The sequence below is a fragment of the Pongo abelii genome, chromosome 10 (genome assembly GCF_028885655.2).
Source record: "Pongo abelii isolate AG06213 chromosome 10, NHGRI_mPonAbe1-v2.0_pri, whole genome shotgun sequence".
In the NCBI taxonomy this organism is placed as follows: domain Eukaryota; kingdom Metazoa; phylum Chordata; class Mammalia; order Primates; family Hominidae; genus Pongo; species Pongo abelii.
This window is the reverse complement of record NC_071995.2, coordinates 10793347-10808498: the sequence shown is the minus strand read 5'-3', so window position 1 is coordinate 10808498 and position 15152 is coordinate 10793347. Positions and strand designations below refer to the sequence as shown.

At 38.8% G+C, this 15152-nt stretch overlaps 1 protein-coding gene across 2 annotated transcripts; it reads right to left on the bottom strand.

The window, feature by feature from the left end:
* Nucleotides 1–2786: 2786 nt before the first annotated feature.
* KLRD1 (killer cell lectin like receptor D1) lies at nt 2787–12606 on the bottom strand. Of its 2 annotated transcripts, XM_063712024.1 has the most exons (7): nt 12327–12606; nt 10930–11022; nt 10722–10784; nt 8774–8925; nt 6931–7034; nt 5667–5767; nt 2787–5127 (listed from the first exon to the last, which is right to left on the bottom strand). In XM_063712024.1, the coding sequence occupies exons 1-7, from the start codon at nt 12331–12333 to the stop codon at nt 5099–5101; spliced, it is 549 nt and encodes a 182-aa protein (XP_063568094.1). In that variant the 5' UTR covers nt 12334–12606; the 3' UTR covers nt 2787–5098. The 2 variants fall into 2 exon arrangements, with proteins under 2 accessions (XP_063568094.1, XP_063568095.1); XM_063712025.1 differs by lacking the exon at nt 10930–11022 and having other exon boundaries at nt 2787–5767.
* Between the last annotated feature and the right edge of the window lie 2546 nt (nt 12607–15152).

Genomic DNA, 15152 nt, shown 5'->3' with positions numbered 1-15152 from the left:
TGCTAAACTTTCTGGTATTAAATAGAAAGATTTTTACTTTCTCCAGTTTCTAATATGTTTTCACCTCCCTACTATAAACCCGTACTAGAAGGTTTCAGTCTTTCCTGTCCTTTTAGCCTCCATCCATTGCCTGTTTTCAAGCACTCCAAAATTTTAGTGGTTTTGGTTTTTTTTCCTTCATAACAGTAACTTCATTCTTGGTACCAAAATATGTATTGATTATCTATTGCTATGTGACACGTTAATATTTAGTGACTTGAAAGAATAAACAGTTATGGCTGGGCGCGGTGGCTCACGCCTGTAATCCCAGCACTTTGGGAGGCCGAGGCAGGCAGATCACCTGAGGTCAGGAGTTCGAGACCAGCCTGACCAACATGGTGAAACCCCGTCTCTACTAAAAATACAAAAAAATTAGCCAGGAGTGGTGGCACACGCCTGTAATCCCAGCTGCTCAGGAGGCTGAGGCAGGAGAATTGCTTGAATCCAGGAGGCGGAAGTTGCAATGAGCCGAGATGGCATCACTGCACTCCAGCCCAGGTGACAGAGTGAGACTCTGTCTCAAAAAAAAAAAAAGAATAAACACTTTACTATTTCACACAGTTTCTGTGAGTGAGGAATCCTTGAACAGCATAGCAGGATGGGCCTAGCTCAGGGTGTCTCATGAGGTTGCCGTCAAGATATTGGCTGGGGGCTGTAATCATCTGAAGGCTTGACTAAGACTGGAGCCTATACAAGCAAAGAAGGCTCATAACATGGCTATTGGAAATAGACTTCAGTTCCTTGCTGGCTGTGCGTAAGAGTCTTCAGTTCCTTGCCACGTGGTCCTTTCAACAGGGCTGCTCATGACGTTGTAACTGGTTTTCCCCAGATCAAGTGATCTGGGAGAGAGGAAAAAGGAAAACGTCATACTATCTTTGATGACCTATTCTCAGAAATGAAATATCATCATTTCCACTTTATTTCATTGGTCACACAGAGCAACCTTGATACAATGTGGAAGGAAATTCCACAAAGGCATGTATAGCACAAGGCGGGAATCATTGGTGAACATCTTGCAACTTGTCTATAACACATAATTTGTAGATTGTCACCCTTTAAAATGAACACAGATTGATAGTAAGAGACATAACTGTTTTCATATAGCAAAATTTGTAAGTGCATTTACAACTGGTAAGAAGTGACCTGGAAAAGAATAAAGCAGACAGTAGAATTAATGGCCTTATATTCTCATCTTACATACTTGGGCACATGTTGGCAAACTAATGCCTGTGGACCAAATCTGTCTCACCATATGTTTTGTCAATAAAATTCTTTTGTAACACAGTCAAACAATTCATTTTTGTATTATTTATGTCTTCTTTAGCACCACCATGGCAAGGTTGAGAAGTTTCAACAGAGACTGGTCCACAAAGTTGAAAATATATGCTATATAGTTTTTTGAAAAAAGTTTTTCAACCCCTGCGTTAGGATATAAAGAGAAAAGTTTCAGAAAGTCCGAAATTATAGAACTAACATTTCCAGGTGTAGATAACTGAAATGAATTATAAGGTTCTAACGAGCATGAGCATACTTATGAAAAGCTCTTTTTTTTTTACGGAGTCTCGCTCTGTCGCCCAGGCTGGAGTGCAGTGGCGCGATCTCGGCTCACTGCAAGCTCCGCCTCCCAGGTTCTCGCCATTCTCCTGCCTCAGCCTCCCGAGTAGCTGGGACTACAGGCACCCACCACCACGCCTGGCTAATTTTTTTGTACTTTTAGTACAGACGGGGTTTCACCGTGTTAGCCAGGATGGTCTCAATCTCCTGACCTCGTGATCCACCCGCCTCGGCCTCCCAAAGTGCTGGGATTACAGGCTTGAGCCACCGCGCCCGGCCATGAAAAGCTTTTAATAAGTGAAAGGAATATGATGCGGTATGAGAAAGAGAATTCAAATAAGCAGTGTGGGACCAAGGGATATTTGTGCAAAGACACCATTCGTCTCTGGATGAAACCTGATATTTGTGTGATGAAACTTGGTTTCAGGAGAGCTGAAACTGAAATTTCTTGCAGTCTTTTATCTGTGTCTGGTCACACAGCAGAGACAAGATCTGTAATTATCTCATATGGAAGCTATCAATAAACAAATTGACCCTGGATTCCACTGAGGGATTTTGAACTTTAAAGAACTCACTATAAACCATTAGTTAGCTAGTTAGTTAGCCTACTGCCCATATCATGGCCAAGAGTCAAAAACAGACACCTAGGCATCTCTGGAAATAAGCGAAGAGCTGTCCCAGTTCAGCTGTAAAATAACTCACTTTCTTATGCATGCAATATGAGAATACAGATGTCACTAACTGATATGGCTTGGCTATGTCCCCACCCAAATCTCATCTTGAATTGTAGTGCCCATAATCCTCACGTATCATGGGAGGGAACTGGTAGGAGGTGATTTAATCATGGGGGTGGTTACCTCTTTGCTGTTCTCATGATTGTGAGTGAGTTCTCACTAGATCTGATGATTTAATAAGAGGCTTTTTTTCCTTTTGCTCAGCACTTCTCCTTTCTGCTGCCATGTGAAGAAGGATGTGTTTGCTTTCCCTTCTGGCATTACTGTAAGTTTCCTGAGGCTTCTCCAGCCCTGCAGAACTGTGAGTCAATTAAATGTCTTTATTTTATAAATTTCCCAGTCTTGGGTATATCTTTATTAGCAGCATAAGAATGGACTAATACACTAATGTTGTGGGTGAGCAACGGCTATCTGGGCTGGTGGCATTGAGGTAAAAGAATTTACCAAGACAGCTGTGGGTAAAGAAAGGCAGATTTATTAAAGAAAAGTAGGAAAATATGTTTCCAGGGAGGCAACAGGCAGCATCAGCAGAAGAAAAGCTGACTGCAAAGAAACAAAGGCTTGCTGAGGATTTTATGGAACAGTGTTTATGCTGTATGCTGCAGAGGGCTTTGTCCAGTACTGATAATGCCAAGGTAGCAGTGAGCTAACTTGCAGGTGTCTGGTAATAGTTTAGCACATGGCCCATATCCTGGACCATGAAGAAAGGCAGACTCATAGCTTATCTGCTTTCTCTTTCTGCTTTTCCCTGCTCCCACCAGCCTAACTCCTTTTCCCTAATTAGGACTTCACAACTAATGGAGAAACCAATAATTAATGTATTGAGAAAAACAGAAAATAATTACTTGTCCTCACATGCACACGTATGTTTATTGCAGCACTATTTACCATAGAAAAGACTTGGAACCAACCCAAATGCCCATCAGTGATATACTGGATAAAGAAAATATGGCACATATACACCATGGAATACTATGCAGCCATAAAAAAGAATGAGTTCATGTCCTTTGCAGGGACATGGATGAAGCTGGAAACCATCATTCTCAGCAAACTAACACAGGAACAGAAAACCAAACACCGCATGTTCTCACTAATAAGTGGGAGTTGAACAATGAGAACACATGGACACAGGGTGGCGAACGTCACACACCAAGGCCTGTCGGGGGGTTGGGGGCAAGGGGAGGAAGAGCATTAGGACAAATACCTAATGCATGTGGGACTTAAAACCTAGATGATGGGTCGATAGGTGCAGCAAACCACCATGGCACATGTATACCTGTGTAACAAACCTGCACATTCTGCACGTGTATCCCAGAACTTAAAGTAAAATAAAATAAAATAAAACAACAAAAAAAATAACTTGTCCTAACATATGCGAATTAAGGAGCCAAAAGGCAGCGTTTACATTATATAAACTGGCCGGGCACAGTGGCTTATGCCTGTAATTCCAGCACTTTAGGAGGCCAAGGCGAGCAGAACCCTTGACTCCAGGAGTTTGAGACCAGCCTGGGCAACAATGCGAAACCCCATTTCTACAAATGATACAAAAAATTAGCTGAGAATGATGGTTCGCACCCGAGTCCCAAGTACTCAGAAGGCTGAGGTGAGAGGATCACTTGAGCCTGGGAAGTTGAAGCTGCAGTGAACCGTGATTGCATCATTGCACTACAGCCTGGGCAATGGGAATGCAACCGTGTCTCAAAAAAATAATAATAAAAATAAAACATAAAATAAGTGGCATAAACTATGAAGCAGCAGTTGTAACATATTTTTAGGATTATGTGGGTACAGTAGGCATAACTCTAAAGTGGTTTCTAATTAGTACACCAGTGGCCTAGTGTACACCTGCATAATCCCTTCCCCTTTAGTTTGAGTAGGATTTGGGATTATGATGGGATGTTACTCCGTGGTTAGAGTATATTAAATAACAAAGGTGAGGCAGTTTTTCAGATTTAATTAAGGTTCCAAATCCTTCCATCTTTTTTTTTTCTTTTTTGGAGAGGAGTCTGGCTCTGTCGCCCAGGCTGGAGTGCAGTGGTGCAATCTTGACTCACTGCAAACTCCGCCTCCTAGGTTCAAGTGATTCTCTCGCCTCAGCCTCCCGAGTAGCTGGGATTACAGGCGTGCACTACCACACCCAGCTAATTTTTGTATTTTTAGTAGAGACAGGGTTTTACCATGTTGGCCAGGTTGGTCTCAAACTCCTGACCTCAAGTGATCCACCCACCTTGGCCTCCCAAAGTGCTGGGATTACAGGCATAAACCACCGCACGCAGTCCAAATCCTTCCATTCTAAGTCAATCAAAATGAATTTTTTCATCACAAAAATGATGAAAATAGATCAGCTTTGATTCATAACAGAGAAAACCACTCTAAGTGTTAAAATCAAAACAGAAGATAATGCCTAATGAAAGGAGGTCAGGGATATAGGATAGTTGGCGCAAAAAAATATTGATAATCATTACATGCTTGCCTGTATTATTTTAAATTTTTAATTAAAAAATATGTTATTTTGTAATCACATGGACAACAAAACCAAAACATTACAAATCTCCAGAAAGTGCAATGCATAAGCTCTCCTAGTTCAAATTAAACATTTGAAAGATATTATTTTTCATCCTATATCTTTTGTCAGTTAACTGAAGTGCATTTTTCCTAAATCAATCTTCATACAAGAATGTGAAGAGGGCCAGGGATGGTGATTCACACCTATAATCCGAGCACTTTGGGAATCCAAGGTGGGAGAATCCCTCGAGGCCAGGAGTTCAAGATCAGCCTGGGCAACATAGCAAGACCTTGTCTTGACAAAAAATTAAAAATTAAAAATTAGCCGGGCATAGTGACATGGTGCCTGTAGTCCCAGCCACTTGGGAGGCTGAGTCAGGAGGATCACTTGAGCTTGCAATGAGCTATGATCTTGCCACTATACTCCAGCCTGGGCAGTGTGAGTTAAATTTTATTTTGTAAATTGTATTTGATGTGAATTAAATTTTATTTAAATTTCTGCTGAGAATTAGCAAGAATGTAAATAAACTTACATAAATGTGCAATAAAACTACATTGAATTTAACATTAAATATATACATTAAATGAAAATACAAAATTCTTTATAGTAATTTTATAATTCTCAAATGTAGACGTACAATTTTCATCAATTTTAAAACACATTGTTTCACATACATGACAATTGTATATGACACTGTTTGAAAACATTTTATAGACTCCAGAAGTAGACAATTAGTAATAATATAACAGGCAACTGTATCATTGTTAGTAATGTTGGGTCTTTACTCTCCACCTTCTCTGCCCCAAGAAACATTTAAATGAGCTGTTGCTTACAGATATAACGATTTTTATCCTCACAGGATTCATCTAAAGCATTTCCATTTGGATTATACGCTATGCAGTTCTTTGGATTAAAAGTTTCAAACAATGGAAATCTGTAATGAAGAAGAAAATGTTAACATACACAAAAAGGAAGTAAGAATGTTCAAGGAATTTTTCAATTAAATGATATAAATTTTAAAAGCATTTGAGTGAGATACTAACATATTGAGTCCTTTTTTTTTTTCAGTAAACACAATTTTCATGATTCTCTAGTGTAATGCTACAAAATACCCAGTTATTTTCTCACTAATCAATAGCATTGAGGCCAGGGATTTTTTTCCTTGCTGTTTTTCTGTTGTCATTAATGGTTTAAATATGTGACATGCTTTTCTTCTATTTTATTTAAGATGTATTATCTGATCTAGTCTAGGAAAACAAACCAGAGCATAAACTTTGTCTCTGTGTGATGGTGCAAATCTCATGTTTATAAATGAAAATGAGATTCAAAAAGTACACACATACAGAAGATAAGTCTACAGTATATAAAACATAAGAGCATGCTGAGAATATTGGGGTCTACCAGAATAAATAAAATAATAAATATACTATTTTTTTGGACTGCCTCTGTGTATATGAGTATCTGTACATGCACATATACTTCCAAGTGCTGGTACTAAGGCAAAAATAAAGCGTATGTTAAAAGTTCTTTTATGGCTACAAATACACTAACTTTCACGTCACTTGAGCATTAACTTGGATGCTCAAGCCATCATCCCTGGCCGTCTTCACATTCTTGTATGAAGATTGATTTAGGAAAAATGCACTTCAGTTAACTGACAAAAGATATAGGATGAAATATAATACCTTTCAAATGTTTAATTTGAACTAAGAGAGCTTATGCATTGCACTTTCTGGAGATCTGTGATGTTTTGGCTTTGTTGTCCATGTGATTACAAAATAATATATTTTAAATTAAAAAATTTAAAATAATATAGGCAAGCATGTAATGATTATCAGTTTTTTTTTGCACCAACTATCCTATATCCCTGACCTCCTTTCATTAGGCATTATATTCTGTTTTGATTTTAACACTTAGAGTGGTTTAGAGCTGCCTAGATCTAAAATTGTTATTTTGTTATACTTTTTCCTTTTACTGTATTCTCATGCCCTAGACAAGGTTATTTCAGCTACAGTGCTCCTGGATGTTACCTTTACTAGTCACATCTAAGGACAAATTCATAAAGAGGAAAAAAGGCCGTGATTGCCAGAAACTTACAGATACTGGGAGAGTGCAGAGCCATTCTCCCACAACCAGGCGGTGTGCTCCTCACTATAAGAGAGTCCAATCCAGTAAAATTGTTGACTGGAGCTCATAAAATCCTGCTTCAAGTAAAAGACAATCACATTAATCTAATTTTAATCTACTCTGGGAATAACATATTTTGAGGGAAAGTCAGTGTTTAGAATAAGATTCAGCCTGTCCATCACACAAACGGAAATTATTTTTAACTTCCTATTTGAAAGGGGTAATCACACGACTCAAAGTTCTCATTTATCAGGCCCATTCATATATGGAGAAAAAATACCACAAAATCTCACTTCTTGAAGAATTAAAAACCTTCTAAAAGGAGATAGAGTTTTCATGGAACACTTTCTTCACGGGGGATCAAAGATTAAATTTGATTCCAAAATCGTGGTATTGTGAAGGATGAATCCCATGGGTATAATCCACTCAACCTATAATTCGCAAATGTGCTGCATTTTTTTCGCTTTTTCTTTTTGTTTTTTTGAGACGGAGTCTCGCTCTGTCGCCCAGGCTGGAGTGCAGTGGCGCGATCTCTGCTCACTGCAAGCTCCGCCTCCCGGGTTCACGCCATTCTCCTGCCTCAGCCTCCCGAGTAGCTGGGACTACAGGCGCCCGCCACCACGCCTGGCAAATTTTTTGTATTTTTAGTAGAGACGGGGTTTCACCGTGTTAGCCAGGATGGTCTTGATCTCCTGACCTCGTGATCCGCCCGCCTCGGCCTCCCAAAGTGCTGGGTTTACAGGCTTGAGCCACCGCGCCCGGCCGTGCTTTTTCTTAAGAATTGGGTAATTAGGGGCTGGGCACGGTGGCTCACGCCTATAATCCCAGCACTTTGGGAGGCCGAGGCGGGCGGATCATGAGGTCAGGAGATCGAGACCATCCTGGCTAACACGGTGAAACCCCGTCTCTACTAAAAATACAAAAAATTAGCCGGGCGTGGTGGTGGGCGCCTATAGTCCCAGCTACTCGGGAGGCTGAGGCAGGAGAATGGTGTGAACCCAGGAGGCAGAGCTTGCAGTGAGCCGAGATCGCGCCACTGCACTCCAGCCTGGGCGACAGAGCGAGACTCCGTCTCAAAAAAAAAAAAAGAATTGGGTAATTAGGGCCAGGCGCGGTGGCTCATGCCTGTACCCCTAGCACTTTGGGAGGCCAAGGTGGGTGGATCACCCGAGGTCAGGAGTTCAAGACCAGCCTGGCCAATATGACGAAACCCTGTCTCTACTAAAAATACAAAAAGTGCCAGGTCTGGTGGCAGGTGCCTGTAATCCCAGCTACTCAGGAGGCTGAGTCAGGAGAATCACTTGAATCCAGGAGGTGGAGGTTGCAGTGAGCCGAGATTGGGCCATAGCACTCCAGCCTGGGCAACAAAGTAAAACTCTGTCTCAAAAAAAAAAAAAGAATTGGGTAATTTTTCTTACCATATTTTCCATACTAGCTTATATCCCAGAACGATGACAAAAACTATAAAATTATGAAAGAAATTATAAATTCAATTAAAAGAGTTAAGAATCATAGTCATTTAGTTGGTTCTTCAAATAAAATGGGTAAATATAATGACCTATTATCTTCTTTGAATTCTTCCTGAAAAGTTTCTTTCACTTTATTTGGCACCTATCTTGATTTGTATTCCCATGATATAAATCATTGAGGAATTTAATAAAGATTTTACAATGACTAAGGTACACAGAACAGATAACTCGATTCCAATATAACCATCCACTTACTATGTGATTAATGACAAAGTATTTAACTTGTTTAGATAGTATATTTTTCTAGATCAAAGAAAATGTAGAAAATCAGACTTAGCACATGCCAGTTCATCTGTGTTTTGAAGCTGAAGCAGACTGGATTTCTGAGAAGCACAGAGATGCCTACTTTCGTTCCAAGTTTTCTGTTCACTGGAAATGAAGTAACAGTTGCATCTGTACCCAACCCATTTTTCTTGGCAAGAACAGCAGTCAGAGTCTGACAGAAAAGATAAAGCATGACTAATGACACTGGAGACTAGACATTTTTTTCAATGCCAATTAATTATTCAAAATTTATTTGCTGTGTATTCTTTTAACATTCTTTCAGAATCTACTGTATACACCACACTTCAGGGGCTACTAATGTGAACAAATTAGACCTAAACATGATGCTTTTTCCTCATGGAGATTATATTCTAGAGATAGAATCACAATTAAATAATTTTCAATAATTTATTAACAATATTTAGTGATGATTTAGATAAGTACAAAAAAATTAAGTATGTTAAAACAGCATGTGGCAGAGTGTAAGATGAGGGGCAGTTACAAGAACCTTTTTTTGAGGAAGTGACCCAAAACTAAGTACTGTAGCATAATAGGAGTTAACTAGATGAAAAAGATTTAAAGGAGGAAAACATTTCAGCATATTTTCTGAGTCAGAAAAGAATATGGTACATTTGGAGAATTTTGATATATGTTTGGATATCTTATTTTTGAAAAGGGAATATAAATGAATCAATTATCTTGAGGCTTAATTATGCAGTTTTTCAATAATAGTGTCTTCAACATTTGTTATCCACAGTAATAAAAAGCATGACACATCACAGGCACTCAAATCTTTGCCATATAAGTGGTGCTGAAGATGTTGCACTATTATTTTTATATTTTTAATTGTTTTTGAGACAGAGTCTTGCTGTGTTGCCCAGACTGGAGTGCAGTGGCACCATCTCAGCTCACTTCAACCACCGCCTCCCAGGTTCAAGTGATTCTCATGCCTCAGCCTCCTGAGTAACTGATACTGCAGGTGCGTGCCGCCATGCCTGGCTAATTTTTGTATTTTTAGTAGAGACGGGTTTGGCCCATCTTGAACTTCTGACCTCAAGTAATATGCCTGCCTCAGCCTCCCAAAGTGCTGGGATTACAGACGTGAGCCACTGTGCCTGGCCAAGATGTTGCACTGTAAATGAAGCACTATATAATCACAGATGATGGTGAGACAACTTGGGGCGCATTCTGAAAAAAATATATTTAGAAAATTGGGGCCGGGCGCAGTGGCTCTGCAGGGTACGGTGGCTCACGCCTATAATCCCAACACTTCCAAAGGGAAGCCCAGGCAGGTGGATGGCCTGAGGTCCGGAGTTCGAGACCAGCCTGGCCAACATGGCGAAACCTCGACTCTACTAATAACACAAAAATTAGCTGGGCATGGTGGCGGGCGCCTGTAGTCCCAGCTACTTGGGAGGCTGAGGCAGGAAGGCGGGAGAATCGCTTGAACCGGGGAGGCAGATGTGGCAGGGAGCCAAGATTGCGCCACTGCACTCCAGCCTGGAGGACAAGAGCAAAACTCCATCTCCAAAAACAAAAATTGGACTTTGAGCTGGCTTTCACGGGATAAGTAAGGTTTAGAAATCTGTGCACTATATTCTGGAAAAGGAGAAGTAGTGAGATGCAAAAGTATAGGTTATAAGCAAATTCAGGCAGGTAATGAGGATTAACTGTAACATTTCCTGTGGTTTATTTTTTGTTACTTAATTACGAGCACTCATGTAGGAAACATATCTTTCATTTCAGGCTACTATTTTCCTGATTAGTTAAATGTACAAATGATACACATTCAATGTAATTTAATCATTTTTACATTAGATTGAGTAATGTAAAATGAGACTATCCTACACTGGTAGGCAAATTTCTATTACTAAGTATAATATTCCATCATGCCTCTCTGTGTGAAAAACAAGGAACTGCCTATTTAATCCTTTACCAATGCTAAGTTTTCCAAAAAATGTGACCTACCTTTCTGGAGTTCTATGTCGGGTCCTGGAGTAAATGCTGGCTCAATACTCAGTTTAGTAAAAGCTATAAGAAATGATTAGAAATTTGCTTAATTAGGTATGGGTTTATGAAATAATAAAATATTACACATTAGCAAGATGAAGCCTTTATTATTAAATGATATCATCACAGTTTTGATTTTCATGGAGACTTGCTTAGAAAAACTTACAATTTTTCAACAAAATTCCCAACGTAGCCATCAACGAAAGACACATTATCCCTAAGGTCCCAGAAATTAACCACCACAGAGTGGTCTTAAACACTGTGGAGAAAGACAGACAGAGTAATGACTTAAAGAGCAAACACAGGAGCTGAGTTCTTAAAAGCAGAAACTAGCGAGGGAGAATCCACAACATTCTTTCATTTGATAACGGAGTCATCTTGCCAATAAAACACTGAAGACTTTCCAATCAGGACTTCACCCAATACCAACATTTTTATGTGATGTATCTTATTCTTCAGGAAGATTATTCAAACATTTTCTTCTCTACCAGCTCTGTTGCAGTAAAGTGAATTTACCATTTATGTTTTAAATTGGCAGAGATGCTTAAAGATCTGGAGGAAGAAGATATTAACAAGCACCACGTTGTGTTTTATGGACTTACATAACAGGCATTTATTTTTATTCTCTCAACAAAATCACAAGACAGATAGTATGATTCTCATTACATAGATGAGAAAACATAAGGTCCAATAATAATGTTATTTTCTCAAGGTATCAAAGCAAGTAAGTATCCAAGTCAGAAATCACATGAAGGTGTGTCTAGCTCAAGAATCTTTCATTCAACATAGTCTACCATTGTCACAATAATACTAGTTGAGAGTATGTCCTCTCCTCATCTCAATGCAGGTTCTGCTCTGATAAATGTCTAGCTGCTCATTGGGTTCGTAGAGATATTATAGGGAAAAGAAGACATAGGAACATTCTGGACTTGGTGTGATAACTGATAACAGATGGGTAACACCTTTGAGGCCTGGCTTCATTTCACAGTACATTGAACATACATAAACAATCCTTTTTCCCCTAGAACATTCCATTTGTTCATACTCAAAATTACTTGCTTCTAGGCCTTTCACCTAAAACATTTCAACATTAGGAGATTCTGTGCTAACATGAACACACTCTCAAAGAGTGATGTTGTCATTAACAACAGTACAATGTGTCAAACTGTTCGGTTGTGTAATTTTTGGATGTCACGACATAAATAGTCAATTAAAAGCTTTTCAGCATTGTGTCATTAATATTTGGCATTTTCTGTTGCTATACTAGAACACTGTTGCTCACAATTTAACCAGGCTAAAGTTCAGTTCTCATTCAGAATTTAAAGGTAGCCCTGTCAGAAACCACTCTTTAAACCTGTGAAAAAACTTCATGAAATCATGTCTAAGTTACACAATGAAGAATCAGGAAAATATAATGAATGTGGAAAGTGCTAATGCATGAAAATCCTAAAAACATCCACTGTTAATCATGTCCTTTTCTCTCAAAGCATTACCCCAAAATTAGCCAATCCAAGAAATAGCTTTTCTGGTTATTTTTAATTTAGTGACTGAAATCACACATACCTGCCATGAGAAATTATGTTCCAAGAGCGAAGTAGAGAAGGCACGATGTGTACTTTTTCAGAAAGAACAGCGTTGAATTGTTGGAGCTGAGCTGGAGGTTAAAGAATCTGAAAGTTGAGTATGAAGAAATTTAGCAAAAAAAAAGAATGAAAAATTGTGTATTTAAATGATGTTCTTGAATCATCTATTGGTGAGACATGTATTATAGTGTGAATAAGAAGCAGTAGAATCACAAGCCTCTGAAGTGTTCCAGGAACCACAATACAGGAAATTCTCACAGCACTTTTGCAATATTAACACTTTGGCAAGGACTAAAGAAGGTGAGAGGAGGTCAGAGGGAGTTTTGTTGCTGTTTTGTTTTTTATTGTTTGAAAATCAAATTCATTTTAAAGAGTTATCTGGAAAATGAAGGAAATGATGCGCACACCAAAGGTAAATTTACTTAGCATAACAAAATTACTCACGGAATTTTCCTCTTTTAATAATAATAAACATTTATTATTTACCTTGTACTTAACACAATTTAAAGCACTTGGCATATGTTAGCTCATTTATTTCTGTAAATGGCTTGATAGTAAAGATATATAAATATCTTCAATCTATCAATGAGAAAACTGAGGCATACAGAGCTAAGTAATTTGCCCAAGGTCACATAAATTGGGATTTCCATGTCTCACTCTGTTCTTCTGGTCTCTACCTAGTTATCCTGGCCATGACAGGCAAAGTTCAAAAAAGTAGAACTGGATGGGTTTCCCACTTGAATGCCTCATTCACGTTAGCCTGAAAAGCTTTTTTCAACACCTCAATTTTCATTTTCTTGAAGTTCTTTAAGCATGACTTCAGCTTATTTTCCTTATTTTTACTAATACATTATTATATTGTTTAGTGTGTTATCTAATTCAGATACTACACTGATACTTCGATATACACTTTTTTGTCTACAGAAGAGTAACCTTGTTAATAGGAATATCAAATGTGGAACAGGTCAAATTTCCAATGTGGAAGAGATTGGCTATAATAAGAATCTTGAAAGGAGAGATTTCGATCCATGATTTAGTATCTGGAAATACAATCTACCATGCACCCCCATACAAAAGCAGACACTCAAATAAACGTTTTGTGTATTATATTTTGTACATTGTTTATGTTCAAGCATTATAATATTACTATAGATAAAGCTTTTTGTAAAAGATGGGCTTTCAACCAACAACAGAAAAAAATGAAAAAAAAGACTACTTTGATTTCTCAGTTTTTATGAAGTCAAAACTTTCCGTCTTTTCAGTTTGCATTGTGTGCATAGAGCTGCTTTCGTTGCACCACCAAATTTGTTGAGCTATAAATCCTCACTGAAGAATATAAGCGTAAAATCTACTTCATCCAGATTGTATGCAAATCTTAGTTGAAGTGATTTATTTAAAAATCCTTTGCTTACTTGAAATCTGTTCATTTTTAGTTTTAGTGTTAGAAAAAGCTGATCTAGAAGAAACCTGTTTGATATTGATTATTTTTCCCCCATGTAAAATTGCCTCAAAATATAGGAGATTAGGGGTTTGCTTTTAGTTTTTCTCTTGAGAGAGTACCAATTTATGACAGAACGTGCAATAGGGATTATTACTACACTCTCATTACTAACAGAACCACCTTTATTTGGAAGTTAGAGGTTCTAAGTTTTTAGAACCCTGTTTGGTGAGAATACATCCATCAATCATTGTCCTTTTTTTCATCTTAGTTCACTGACTTAGAAATAAATATCCAACAAATACAAGTTTACTTCAAGAACTCCAGGCTTAAATATTTAAGATACCTAAACACACACACACACACACGCACACACAGAGTAAATATATATGTATATACCTCCTTACTTTAACCCTTTCTGAGCTGCCAACTCTGATTGTACTTTGTTTTTGTTTTTGTTTTTTTGTTTTTTGAGACGGAGTCTGGCTCTTTCGCCCAGGCTGGAGTGCAGTGGCTCATTCGGCTCACTGCAAGCTCCGCCTCCCGGGTTCACGCCATGCTCCTGCCTCAGCCTCCCGAGTAGTTGGGACGATAGGCACCCGCCACAACGCCCCGCTAATTTTCTGTATTTTTTTTTTAGTAGAGACGGGGTTTCTCCATGTTAGCCAGGATGGTCTCGATCTCCTGACCTCGTGATCCACCGGCCTCTGCCTCCCAAAATGCTGAGATTACAGGCATGAGCCACCGCGCTCGGCCTCTGTTCTATTTATTTTTGTACGTAGACAGGTGAATGATTTCCATGTACTGTATCTCTCCCACTCATCTCCACTTGTTCCTGAGGTTATCATTGCCTCGCCTATGTCCCTTGGAATATTTGGGGAACTATGGCCAGCTAGTTATCTGTATAGCTGTATCTATGGGTTCTTTTTTTCTCCAATAACTGCTGAAAGCCTTGCTGTTCTCAGACATGCTAATCCGGAAGTGCTGAATAATCATCACCAGAATGGGCGTCAACAAACGAATCTTGTGATTTGCTATATAGTCCAGCAGTCTCAGCCCTAAAGTCAGGTAATTCTGAACATTGTGTTTTGCCCATTTCCCAGAATTACTCAATAGTGTTATGTTCTAGTCGCCTCCTCTAGAAGCTAGATTAAGAAAATAACCTTTATTGCGTTCCACTTTCCCTTTCCTATTACATTTCCTTTCCCACCTTTACTGCATACACAATTCCAAATAAAGTTTCCACTCAAAGTATTCTCTGAGTGTGCTGCCGAGAGAACCCAGACTAAATTCTACTGAAATATCCAGCTTCACTTACATAAATTTGCTTTTGAAAAGTTAGGCATCCTGCCAAAAGAACATCTCTCT